The 13,930-nt window shown below is 50.3% G+C and overlaps 1 protein-coding gene and 1 pseudogene across 4 annotated transcripts in view; one reads left to right on the top strand and one right to left on the bottom strand.

Annotated features, from left to right (window-relative positions):
• Window positions 1–7,719, bottom strand: part of PRKX (protein kinase X-linked) — a 118,249-nt gene extending 110,530 nt beyond the window's left edge. For all 4 annotated transcript variants that reach the window (XR_004055926.1, XR_004055927.1, XR_004055928.1 and 1 more), the window contains exon 1: window positions 7,159–7,719. Coding sequence is in view for 1 of the 4 variants with exons in the window: in XM_030926411.1 (XP_030782271.1) it covers window positions 7,159–7,324 (166 nt within the window). In the remaining 3 variants the exon portion in view is untranslated. The remainder of the gene's footprint in view (window positions 1–7,158) is intronic.
• Window positions 7,720–11,886: 4,167 nt separating this feature from the next.
• On the top strand, window positions 11,887–12,338 carry LOC104678268 (annotated as a pseudogene).
• The last annotated feature ends 1,592 nt before the right edge of the window (window positions 12,339–13,930 follow it).

Genomic DNA, 13,930 nt, shown 5'->3' with positions numbered 1-13,930 from the left:
TCATCTCCCTTGGTACTTTATTTTTGACATAGGGTCTTGCTCTGTTGCCCAGGCTGGAGCACAGTGGCACCATCATGGCTCACTGCAGTCTCCACCTCCTGGGCTCAAGCGATTCTCCTGCCTCAGCCTCCCTAGTAGCTGGGACTACTGGTGCATGCCATCACATGCAGCTACTTTAAAAAAATTTTTGTAGAGATGGGGTCGTGCTATATTGCCCAGACAGATCTTAAGCTCCTGGGCTCAAGCGATGCTCCTACCTCAGCATCCCAAAGTGCTAGGATTACAGGCGTGAGCCTCCACACCTGGCCTCCCTTGAAGTTTTATTTTTTGAGACAAGGTCTCTGTCACCCAGGCTGGAGTACAGTAGCACAATCTCAGCCCACTGCAGCCTCAACCTCCTGGGCTCAAGCGATTCTCATGCTTTAGCCCTCCTTTGATTTTCACAAGTATGTCTCTTCCTGGTGGGGGCTGTCTGCTGCTTTTGGGAGTTTAACATCTCCCTTCTTTGCAGCGTGCCCATGAACTGTAGATGACTTTGTTTTTGTCGTCCGATTCCAGTGTGCACGCCTTGCTTTCCCGGGGAGGAGGCAGCGTGCTGCAGGCGAAACCCTTTGGGTACATAGCATCCCTTCTCTCAGATCCTCTTTCCCATTAAGAAAATAAGGCTACAAGCATGGTGGACAAAACTGTAGTCCCAGCTACGTGGGAGGCTGAGGTGGGAGGATCACCTGAGCCCAGGAGTTCGAGACCAGCCTGGGCGACATAGCAATGCCCATCTCTACAAAAATAAATAAATAAACTAGCTGAGTGTGGTGGTGCACGTCTGTAGTCCCAACTACTTGGGAGACTGAGGTGGGAAGATCGCTTGAGCCTGGGAGGTCGATGCTGCAGTGAGCTGTGATTGCACCACTATACCCCAGCCTAGGTGACAGTGAGACCCTGTCTCTAAAAAAAAAAAAAGAAAAAAGAAAATAACACTAATGTTGTCATGGTGGAGCTTCTGTCCATAGAGAAACTAATGTACATAGTGTACCCGTCCAATACTTGGCATCAGTGAGTGTCATAAGAACAACTGTCGACAGTGCCATCATCCATTCATTTCTTTACTCACACACAGAGTGACCAGCTTGTCCCTGTCTCTGACTGCGACTTTCCTGGCTAGCACTGAAGGTTTCCCACCTCAGGAAACTTTCCCCTGGCACATGAGGAGGGTTGATCTCTCTACCCATGCAGTGGATGGTCTTGGGCACACACTAAGTGCTGGGTCTGTTCTCTGAATATGGGAGATGAAAGTGACTCCAACACACAGAGGTCCCGGCACTCTTGGCATTTATGTTCCAGCAGCAGAGGCAGGCGGAATGCTTGAGCCCAGGAGTTCAAGACGATCCTGGGCAACACAGTGAGACCCCGTCTCTTTTATTAAAATAAGTCCTGCACACATGTATCTTAATTTAACTTAAATTTAATGTAACATGTATTGTAACTTAAAACTAAATTAAATTTTAAAAATAAAATGAAATAAACAATGAAGAGGAGAAACTTCTATCCTTGGAAATGTTCTCTGATGTGTAATATTTTCTCTCATCTCTTGGCATTTGTGTGATGCACTTAAATGGAAACTGTCATTCACACATGCATGAGCTGGTTTCACACGGGGCAACCACACAAGATAAACAAGATTAAAGGGCTGAGCTCCACTTTCTGTGTATTGTTAGGCCACAAACAACACTCCTAATTGCTATGTCAACGGTGCCCACAAGGCTGCTGATTTATGCACACAGTAAAATCTCACCAGTTCAGATGCCATTCGTTCCGGCAGCATGCTGGTGTGACAGACAGGGTGGGGATATCATGGACTCAATGTCTGTGTGCCCCTAAAATTCCTCTGTTGAAATCCTCACCTGCAAGGTAATGGTGTCAGGGGGTGAGGCCCTAGGGAGGTGATGAGGTCATGAGGATGGAGCCTCATGAATGGGATCAGTGCCCTTATAAAGGGACCCCAGAGAGCTCCCTCACCCCTTCCACCATGTGAGGACACAGCAAGAAGGCACCATCTATGAACCAGGAAGCAGGTCCCCACCAGACACTGAATCTGCCACGCCTTGATCTTGGACCTCCAGCCTCCCAAACTGTGAATAAATGTCTGTGGTTTATAAGTCACCCAGTCAGTGGTGTTTTGCTACAACAGCCTGAACAGACTAACTTGGGGCATTAATAAGAACCAGCAACAAGGAGAGGAAAGGAAATTCTGGCCAATTCAGGAGAACCAAGGACAGGAGAAAACCTACCAGTATAAGCACTTTAGATCTGAGAACCATGTATCATTAATTATGAAGATCTCCTAGCTCTTAATAAAATATTTTCAGATGTATAGTATGTGCAAGTTTAAAAAAAAAAAAGTGTCTGGCCGGACACGGTGGCTCATGCCTGTAATCCCACCTCTTTGGGAGGCCAAGGCAGGTGGATCACCTGAGGTCAGGAGTTCGAGACCAGCCTGACCAACATAGAGAAACCCCATCTCTATTAAAACTACAAAATTAGCCAGGCATGGTGACACATGCCTGTAATCCCAGCTACTCAGGAGGCTGAGGCAGGAGAATCACTTGTACCTGGGAAGCGGAGCTTGTGGTCAATACATTCCAGCCTGGGCAACAAGAGCGAAACTCTGTCTCAAAAAAAAAAAAAAAAAAAACAGTGTCGGGCAAGACAGAGGGGTCTGTGGTGAGGGAATTCATCCTGCACCATGGTTTGGAGGGTAGTAGCTGCCCAAATCCACACAGTGGGTAAAACTGCACAGAACTCTACACACATACTCGCAAACACAAATGAACACCTTTTGAAAACTAATAAAGGCTGAACAAGCCGGGCACGATGGCTCCTGCCTGTATACAATCCCAGCTCTTTGGAAGGCCAAGGCAGGAGGATCGCTTGAGCCCAGGAGTTCAAGGCTGGAGTGAGCCGAGATTGCACCACTGCACTCCAGACTGGGCAACGGAGTGAGACCCTGTCTCAAAAAAAAAAAAAAAAAAAAAAAAAAAGCTGAACGAGGTTTAATAGGGATATACCGACATCGATGACATGCTTCTGATATTGTCCCACGGATATGAAGACGTCACCATGGGGAAGCTGGCTGAAGGGTCCGTGAGACTCCAGGTACTGTTTTTGAAATCTCCAGTGAATCTGTATTTCAAAATATATATATTTTTAATAGGGGTCTAGGAATTTTGGAGTCTTCCTCATAGTAACCGTGTAGGACAGGTTCTGTCATTATTTCCCTTTTTTTTTTGAGACGGAGTCTCGCTCTGTGCCCAGGCTGGAGTGCAGTGGCCGGAACTCAGCTCAGTGCAAGTTCCGCCTCCCGGGTTTACACCATTCTCCTGCCTCAGCCTCCCGAGTAGCTGGGACTACAGGCGCCCGCCACCTCGCCTGGCTAGTTTTTTGTATTTTTTTTTTAGTAGAGACGGGGTTTCACCGTGTTAGCCAGGATGGTTTCGATCTCCTGACCTCGTGATCCGCCCGTCTCGGCCTCCCAAAGTGCTGGGATTACAGGCTTGAGCCACCGCGCCCGGCTTATTTCCCTTTTTTTAGATGAGTAAATGCAGAAGCAGGTTGAGAAAGGGAAAATGAAATGTGGACTCAAAGCCTGGCCACTGTTTTACCTGCTGAATTACCTCCTTCCTGACAGGTTCACACTCAGGGTACTCAGGAGAAGCAAGCACTGGGTCGTAGATGCCAAATGGTTCGATAAGGACACTTCTGGGGGAAAAACCGAAGTATTTTTTAACTGATATATAGAGAAAGGAATTCTCAAGTGGTCATTTTAAGTAGGAAGATTGATAAAATAAGGCTGGTGGATGGGTGCACAGATTCATCCTCTTCTCTCTACATAGGGTAAGTTTTTCATTTCCATAATATCATTTTTTTATTTTATTTTTTAGAGAGAGGATCTCACTGTATCACCCACGCTGGCGTACAGTGGCGCGATTGTGGTAGACTGCAGCCTTGACCTCCTGGGCTCAAGTGATCCTCTTGCTTCAGGTTCTCAGGTAACTAAGACTACAGGTGCACGCCACCATGCCCAGCTAACTTTTATTACTATTTTTTTTTAAGAGATGAGGATCTCACTATATTGCCCAGGCTGGTCTGGAACTCCTGGCCTCAAGTCATCCTCCCACCGAGACCTCCCAAATACCTAGGACTACAGGCACGCACCACTGTACCTGGCCCTGAAATTTCTTTTTTTAAAGCAATTGTTCTCCCTCATAGGAACAAGCATGGCTTGGTTATATGAACAAGAAATTTGAAGAACCAGATTGAAAACCATTTTTTCTCTAAGGAGTAGTAGGACCATTCTGAACCAAAGTTTCTAAAACTATTAAATCGGCCTTTAGACCAGATGTATTCCAGAATCCCTTTATGCACGAAAAAGAAAAAAAAATCCATTATCAGATTTTTCACAACTGCAAACTGCACTCTTTTTCCTAACTACCTGAACTGGAGGAAACTGGTCAATCTAGAACGCTGACACTTTCTTTTTTTTCCTCCGTCACCCAGGCTGGAGTGCAGGGGTGTGATCCTGGCTCACTGCAACCTCTGCCTCCTGGGTGCAAGCAATTCCTTTGCCTCAGCCTCCTGAGAAGCTGGGATTACAGGTGCCTGCCACCACGCCCGGCTAGTTTCTGTATTTTCTCAGTAGAGATAGGGTTTCGCCATGTTGGCCAGGCTGGTCTGGAACTCCTGAGAGCAAGTGATCCGCCTGTCTCGGCCTCCCAAAGTGCTGGGACTACAGGCATGAGCCACCACGCCCAGCCTCTGATTAGCTTTAAGTCATAGAAAATAGGATTGCTCAACTGGCAATCTGCATACAAATCCCCTCCGCCCACCCCCCAAAAAATTCAGTACTTCTGGGGGTGCTTGTTTGGGGCCTGAGGGAATTAGGAATGAGGGGAACTAGCACTGGAAAGCAAACTTATGTTCCTGCAGGGACAGCTCAGGATGAAGAGAGGTCGCACCCACCCAGACTGGGTTTCAACTCCAGACTGAGACTCGAGCTCGCCCCTTACTCTTCATCACGCCTTGGAAAACAGTCCAAAGCTGCTGTAGATTGTGGCTCAGAGACACAATCGTGAAGGATCTAAAAGGCTTTTTAAAAATTTATTATTTAAGGTGAATCACAGAGATTGCTCTTTAACCAACAATAAAGAAAAGGGCTCGGATAAAAGGCAGCAGATGTCACCAAAGCTGTGAAGTTGTCATGAGTGTTCCAGACATGCATGCAAACACACACACACACACACCGCTGGGTCCTGGTCCCCTGTTGTCCAGTGAGTGTGGGATACCTAGCTCTCCTGCCACACCCTTGGAGACCATAGGAAGTTATCCTTGAGAAAGGAGCATCATCCTCATTAAGAGAGCACTGACTGGAAAAAAAAAAAAAAACCTGACTTCCCCGCCCAGCCAGCTTGGTCCCCAGAGGCAGTGACACTCTATTTTTAAGGATGAGGTTACACGCTGGGCACCCTAAGCTGACTTGACATCAAACTGAGTGGTCCCCCGTGACACCAGAGCTCCTCACCTCTGCCGCCCTCCTGCCCGCATCCTGCTCTCTGCCCTGGCCTCCAGCCTCAAGGGACCCATGTGGGTGCCCCAAAGAATGACAAACGCTGGTGCTGAGTGCCAAGGAACGGCTGGACCTCGTCAATTTTCCATTGTCGAGCTGTATTTCCACCGACTGTGGCGGCTGCGCCAGTCAGGGTTCCTGCCCCACCCTTCTTCCCCACAAAACACACCCAGCTCTAAGATTAGCCCAGGACAGCTTGCCGGGGAGACCAAGGCAAGGGGGAAGGCAGAGAGAGAGGAGGGAGGGAGACAGAGAAACCAAGACAGGAAGGGGACAGGGAGACAGACACCAAGAGACAGAGGAGGAGAAATGCAGAGAGACAAGAACAGAGACAGAAAGAGGGAGAGAGAAAATGAGATAGAGAGGAGAAGGGAGGGAGGGAGGGAAAGGAGAAAGAGTGCCTCCTCCCACTGTCCTTCCAAATTCAGGCTTTCCTCATGGGCCCTTCCTCAAAGTCTAAGTGGCACTGAAGGCAGCTAAGTCCCCTCTTCCTCAGCGGTTTTGAAGGCCCCCTGGCTATGCCCTCTGGTCTTCCTAAGCCATAAGCTGTGGCCTCGAGCCCTTGGGCTTCCCAGCCCAGCTTCCTCCTTTCCAAAATGAGAGGACAAATAGGAGTCAGAGGGCCTGAGAGCCCCCGCCTCACCAACACACCCAGGACACCCCCCTCTGTTCTCCCATTTATTTTCTTGACAACCAACACCCCACTTAGCCACACAGAGTCGCTAAGAGGCACAGGCGGGCCGGTGACAACTGTTTAAATCCAGCGCCCACGCACGGTTGGGATATTCTGACCCACTCAGGGCTGCCCCATAAGCCAGCGCGTGTCCGGATCCCAGCGCACCGAGAACTCGAAACCTGTCAAGCTGCCCATTCGGGGTTCAGTTCAAAGACAGAGGACAAAGGAAACGGATAAAGCGTCCAATACAAGAATTACCCATTTCAGACGCACAAGACGAAAAGCAGGTGTCAGGACATGTTAGGATCCGTTCCCAGCGCTGCCGTCCTCGTCCCCACAACGCCACGGGACACCTGTCCCTCAAAGCCCAGCTGCTCCTGCAGCCCCTGGAGAAATCTGTACATTCCCTGCCGCTGGGCACACGGGGAGGCTGGCCTGGGGGAGGCCGGCAGGGGCCTTCGGATCCCGCGCCCGTGTCCCTGGGGTCGCTGCCAGGGAGGGGGCACGAGGTCCCCCAGGCGAGGTGACCCGCAGGAGGTTTTGTGACGTCGGACGGCCCAGGCCCCAGAGTGCTGTGTGTGCTGGGAGTGGAGAGTGGTCTCCGAGAGGAGCCGTCGGCATTTCAGGGAAGGCACCCGGCCGGTCGGGGGAACTTGTCTGGGCTGAGGGGTGCGCTCCACCTCCCCAAGCGCCCCCCGGGGAGACCTGGGGCGCAGGAGCAGCCCCGCGCGAGGACTCCGAGCCGGAGTAGCCGGGCAGGTCCCTCCCCAGGAGGCCGGCACCCGGGGCCCTTTGTCCTACTACAGCGTCCCGGCCGCGCCGCGCACCCCTGTGGGCCGAGTCCCCGCCCGCACTCACTCACCCACGGTGGCCAGCGTGTCAAAGTCCTGCAGGCGGTAGGCAGGCGGCTCCGGCGACCGCGCCTCGGGGCTGGGGCAGAGCGCGGGCGCCCCGTCGGGGGTCTCCTCCGCCACCTTGCGGGGGTCGCTCTCCGCCGCGGCCGCCTGGGCCAGCCCGGGCGCCTCCATGGGGACGCACTCAGGTCCGGGGCACCGGGCCAGGCCGAAGCGATTGGGGAGCCGGGCTTCCCGGGACGCAGCCTCGGAGGGCGGCGCGGCGGCGGCGGCGGCATCAACGGAGGCTCCCCATGCGCACCCTCGCCTCCTGGTGCGCCGCCTGGCGCAGCTGACGGAGCGACGGGGACAATGGCGGGGCGGCGCTCACGGCACAAGCAGCAACGGCCCCGGGTGGGAGCAGCCGCCGGCCTCGGGGGTCGGGCACCGAGTGCCGGACGGCTGCGGGGAAGGCGGGGGCCGCGGCCCGGGCTTGGGGGGCGAGGCGGGGGCCCTGCGCATTCCCGGTCTCACGCCCGCTGCCTCCTCCAGCTCGGTAGCCGCGTGCGCGCTGATGGGGCGGGCGGAAGCAGCCTGGGCGTGACCGCTCCTCTCCCCGCCCCCGCCCGGCCGCGGGGCTGGGGGCGTCGCCTTCGCGCGCCCCGCCCCCGGCGCGACCCAGCCCAGGAACCGGAGACCCGGGCGTGCGGATGGTTCCAGCCGCCGACGGCTGGCGCGGCTCTGGGGAGGTGCCCACGCCCGCTCCGCGCCCGGGGCGCCCCTGGGGTGGGACCCAGGTTGAAGCCTCCCCGGGGACGCACTGGCGGGACACCCGCGTCGCTGCACCCAAGCCCGGAAGATGGGGAGGCGAGGGGGCCCGGGGACAGGGAGGGCGTAGCTCCACAAAAGTGAAGTTCAGAAATAAAAAGTGAAATTGGCTTTTGGTGAGGAGAGGGGCTCGGATTAGCCTGGCTACTCAGGACGCGCGTTGTGCGCGGATCCCCAAGAGGGGCTGCCGGGTCTTGGGGATGAGGTCAGCGTCCTGGTTTTGCTGTAGGACTCTGGTGATTCTAGATTTCTACTTGGAAGCGATGGGGAAGGGTAGGCTCGACCCTGCGCGTTTCTTTGCAGCTTCCTGTGGATCTAGAATTATTTCCAAGTAAACATTTCTTTAAAGAACTAGGGAAAGACAGGTTTGAGAGATCGCCGTACCAAATGTAGCGCGTGAAACTTGATTGGTCACTGTTTCAAATATCCCGGCGACAACCCGATAAAGAATTGCGCAGACGCGTTTCGATTTCAGAAACGCAAAGATTTTTTTTTTTCCTGGCTTGAGCGTGGCTCAGGCAATAGTTGGACATACTTATATTTAAAACCCTATCCGTGTGGATTTGAAATGCAAATACAGCTAGACATTTGGTCACCCCTTTCCCCAGGGAAATGCAGATAGTGCTTAACTTGCGGGCCTGGCACGGCCTGGACGCTGCGCCCCTGACCCGCGACCAGGGCAGCCCAGGCTGCCGGTTCGCCGACCACTCTGAGCAGCAAGGGGTCAAACTGCTAACGCCTTTGTTTTGAGGGATCTCAGCGATTCTGCGACTGGAGGGGGTCTCCAGTCCCTCAGTCCGCTGGTCAGGGGGGCTTTCCGAGAGGCAAAGCAGCCTCTAAGTCAGAACGGACACATTTTAAGGGGACCAAGCCGAGCCATCCTTGCGCAGCTAACAGGGAGGGGGAGTCAGGAAGTCTGAACCTGGCTCAGGCTTTGTATTTCTGGCCCCTGGCTGCCAGCCTCGCCCCAGCCTCCACCTGCATTTTGTGGGTGGCATTTCCCCCGGGGGGTGACACCCGCTCTCTATGCTCTGCAAAATCCTGAGCTGGAATGCAAAACATATGCGACACCAACAGGCCCCCGCCATTCCCTGAGCCTGGTTAGGACAGGTCACGGCCCTGCCAAGCAAGCTTCACCAGCAAGCCATGCAATCCCTTGATCCTGGTTAGGACAGGAAACGGCCCTGCCAAGCCTGCCTGGCTGAGGGGTTAAGGGCCAGCCAGGAACGCGCACTCAGGAAGAGTTCGTGTCACCCCGCGGAACGCGCGCCCTCTCCACTAGGGCCTGACCTTGGAAATGCAAGGCTGCGGCCTCATGAAGTCCTTTTAATCAAGGCCCGGGTTTCACACCCAATTAAGCAGATGTCTTTGCCTGCAGATTGCGCGCAGGAAGAAGAACGTGGCACAGATTTGCAGCGTCAAACTCTGCTTGGGCTGCTGGTTAGTCTGACTCCACCGATCCCACTCTGAACTTGACCACATAGCTACCTCTTCTTAGAAATGGACCCTGCACGTTTCTCAACACCTTGCTTGACAAAGCAGCTTTCATCTGGAAGGATCATAAAAATCCTTGAGAAACCACAGCCTATTACTCGAGAGACAAAAAAGGAAAATCCCTGTGAGTTAGGCATGGAAGGGTCATTATCGCCTTAATGAAGTGGCATTAATTTGCGGTGGAGTCAGGAAATGCTGAACTCTGCCATTCAGAAGGAATAAGTCCCTGACCCTAAACCAGAATGAGCTATAAATTCAATACAATGATAGGTGCAGGTGTTGTTAAATATGAGCGGAATCAAAATTGTACCATCTGGCTGAGCGCAGAGGCTCACACCTGTGATCTCAGCACTTTGAGAGGCACAGGGGTTCGAGACCAACCTGGGCAACATTAGAACACGCCTCCCATCTCTACCAAAAATAAGTTTTTAAACTAGCCAGGTGTGGTGGTGCACACCTATAATCCCAGCACAGAGGCAAAGGCACGAGGATGCCTCGAGCCCAGGAGGTCAAGGCTGCAGTGAGCTATGACTGCGCCACTGCCCTCCAGCCTGGGCAAGAGAGTGAGATCCTGACTGAAAAAAAAAAAAAAAATCCTACCATCTCTGAAGGGAGCTGAACACTCTTTAAGCATGTATACTGTATGTGTGTGTGTATGAATGTGTGTATATCTAATATATATATCCATTATATATTATATATACTGAGTTAGATATGTTATATACTTGTGTATATGTATGTGTACATGAGTATGCATATATAATATATGACAATATTTTTGCATAAATGATATATAAAAATATTTCTATATATGCTGATATAAAATATTTTTTGTTCTAATTTTACTTTTTATTTTTTCATTTTTATATATTGAGGAGGTACAAATGCAGATTTTCTGTTTTTCAGTAATTTTGCTTAAGATAATGGCCTCCATTTCCTTCCATGTTGCTGCAAAAGATATTATTTCATTCTTTTTACGGAATCATAGTATTCCATAGTGTGCGTGTATATGTGTGTGTGTGTGTGTGTGTGTATACACACATATAAAACATCTTCTTGTCTGAGCATGGTGGCTTAACGCTGTAATCTCAACACTTTGGGAGGCCAAGGTGGGTGGATCACCTGAGGTCAAGAATTCAAGACCAGCCTGGCCAACACCGTGAAACCCTGTCTCTACTAAAAATACAAAAATGAGCCGGGCATGGTGGTGGGCGCCTGTAATTCCAGCTACTAGGGAGGCTGAGGCAAAAGAATCGCTTGAACCCGGGAGGCAGAGGTTGTAGTGAGCCAAGATTGTGCCATTGCACTCCAGCCTGGGTGACAGAGCGAGACGCTGTCTCAAGAAAAAAAAAAAAAGAAAAAAAAAGACATTTTCTTTATCCAGTCATCCATTGATGGGCACTCAGGTTAGTTCTACATCTGTGCTATTGTGATTAGCACTGTGATTGACATACAAGTGGCCAGGCACAGTGGCTCATGCCTGTATTCCCAGAACTCTGGGAGGCCTAGGCAGGTGATCACTTGAGGTCAGGAGTTCAAGACCAGCCTGACCAACATGCTGAAACCTCATCTCTACTAAAAATACAAAATTAGCTGGGCGTGGTGACACACGCCTGTAATCCCAGCTACTCGGGAGGCTAAGGAAGGAGAATTGCTTGAATCCGAGAGGCAGACGTTGTGGTGAACCAAGATCACGCCATTGCACTCCAGCCTGGATGACAGAGCAAGACTCTGTCTAAAAAAAAAAAAAAAAAAAAAAAAAAAGAAGTAGGCAGTTACTATCACAAACTTAACTTTTTTTTTTTTTTTGAGACGGAGTCTCTCTCTGTCGCCCAGGCTAGAGTGCAGTGGCGCGATCTCGGCTCACTGAAACCTCCACCTCCCGGGTTCAAGCAATTCTTCTGCCTCAGCCCCCCAAGTAGCTGGGATTACAGGTGCCCACCACCACGACTGGCTAATTTTTGTATTTTTTGTAGAGACAGGGTTTCACCATGTTGGTCAGGCTGGTCTCGAACTCCTGACCTCATAATCTGCCTGCCTCAGCCTCCCAAAGTGCTGGGATTACGGGCTTGAGCCACTGCACCCGGCCAACTTTACAATTTATATATATAATTTGTGTATATATATAACTTATATAAATATAGTCTAGTATATTTTTATATAATATATATTCTAGTGGGTGTATATATATGAAGTGTTTAGCCACCTTCACAGACATATACACACACACATATATATGTATTCTGAGTTAAATCATATAAAATACATGTATGTATATGTGTGTATATATGTGTATATGTTTGTGTGTACATATGTGTGTATATGTGTGTATATGTGTGTGTGTATATATATATATTTATGATGCAACTTATCAACCTAAATATATGCTTCAGCTTCCTTTTTGATCTGCCATCTGCAGTGGAGCCACCACCAAAATGCAGATTTTTGTGAAAACCCTAAGGGGGAAGACTATCACCCTTGAGGTTGAACCCTCAGATACGGCAGAAAATGTAAAGGCCAAGATCCAGGATAAGGAAGGAATTCCTCCTGATCAGCAAAGACTGATCTTTGCTGGCGAGCAACTGGAAGATGGACGTACTTTGTCTGACTGCAACATTCAAAAGGAGCCTACTCTTCATCTTTTGTTGAGACTTTGTGGTGGTGCTAAGAAAAGGAAGAAGTCTTACCCCACTCACAAGAAGAATAAGCACAAGAGAAAGAAGGTGAAGCTGGATGTCCTGAAATATTATAAGGTGGGTGAGAATGACAAAATGAGTGCCCTTCCAATGAATGTGGTGCTGGAGTGTTTATGGCAAGCCACTTTGACAGACATTATTGTGGCAAATGTTGTCTGACTTACTGCTTCAACAAACCAAAAGACAAGTAACTGTGTATGAGTTAATAAAAGACATTAACTAAAAACAAACAACAACAACAAAAACATAGCTTCAGAAACACACAGTGCCTCAATCCTTTGTTATTTGACCAAGCGTAAGAGGTCTTCCCAGGGGATCTGGAAAGGGGTCCTCCAAGCAATATAGTGATCGATTACTATCTAGACCATGCCAGGAATGGAAACTCTATCATTTCCTGAGGATATATCCACCTATGATTTGGTCTTACAAGACAGGCAGGGAATTCTGATAAACGTTTGGTTACAGCAATACGGTTTCAAATTTTAGTACTCAGATATTACCATAATTACAGTAATGCCCTTGGTTGTGAGCCTACTGTGTCCCAGGAATAGAATCCGTCTTTTCTCATGCTCAACACAGTTCATTCTCATTTTCTCAGATGAGCCATTTATTGGGGCTTGAGTATTTTCATGCATCATTGAGTCATCCCCAATGCCTAGCATGTTCCTTACAAGGACTGATTCACTGTTGGTAGCTTTGCAATCTTTTCTTCTCATTTCTTCCTTCTCACAGGATGGTACCGTCATGGGTTTGTTTTGGCTTTACATGTTAGGACTTCACTATAGCCTAGGAGTTGGCTACATTCCAGTACAATCCTCGGTACTTCTGCCTCTGCTGATGGGGTCAGGCCCATTGTGACTAATCGGGGATGATGAAATTGATTTTATAAATGTATGTATAACCACAGTTATCAGAGACCTGCTGTGGTCTTAGCCCAGCCGAATCACCATCATTCCCAGTCTTAGAAGCCACCTTCTTTGTCATTTTTCGGAGCCTGATTCTCTAGAGACATAATGTCCAATGGGGCTGGGCGCAGTGGCTCACACCTGTAATCCCAGCACTTTAGGAGGCCGAGGCGGGCAGATCACGAGATCAGGAGATCGAGACCATCCTAGCTAACATAGTGAAACCCCGTCTCTACTAAAAATACAAAACATTAGCCAGGCCTGGTGGCGGGCGCCTGTAGTCCCAGCTACTCGGGAGGCTGAGGCAGGAGAATCGCTTGAACCTGGGAGGCGGAGCTTGCAGTGAGCCAAGATAGTGCCACTGCACTCCAGCCTGGGCGACAGAGTGAGACTCAGTCTCAGAAAACAAACAAACAAACAAACAGCTCAAACTTTACTTGTTGAAGGAGGGACCTGAGCCTACCCATGTGTGTTTTCAAGCTGGACATCTTTAGGCTGAAGCTGATTTAGAAATATCCTCTTGGAGGCTGGGCATGGTGCCTCACGCCTGTAATCCCAGCACTTTGGGAGGCCAAGGTGGGCGGATCACGAGGTCAGAAGTTTGAGACTAGCCTGGGCTTTTTGTACTAAAAATACAAAAAATTAGCTGAGTGTGGTGGCGGGCACCTATAATCCCCCCTACTAGGGAGGCTGAGGCAGAAGAATCGCTTGAACCCGGGAGGTGGAGGCTGCAGTGAGCTGAGATCGCATCAGGGTGCTCCAACCTGGGCCACAGTGCAAGACTCCGTCTCAAAAAAAAAAAAAGAAATGTCCTCTTGGATTTCTTGAGGCCGTGAGTTTGAGACCAGCCTGCCAGACATGGTGAGACTCTGTCTCCA

This window comes from Rhinopithecus roxellana, unplaced genomic scaffold, assembly GCF_007565055.1.
Source record: "Rhinopithecus roxellana isolate Shanxi Qingling unplaced genomic scaffold, ASM756505v1 contig2858, whole genome shotgun sequence".
NCBI classification, from domain to species: Eukaryota; Metazoa; Chordata; class Mammalia; order Primates; family Cercopithecidae; genus Rhinopithecus; species Rhinopithecus roxellana.
The sequence above is the reverse complement of the archived record's forward strand: the minus strand, read 5'-3'. Positions and strand labels throughout refer to the sequence as shown.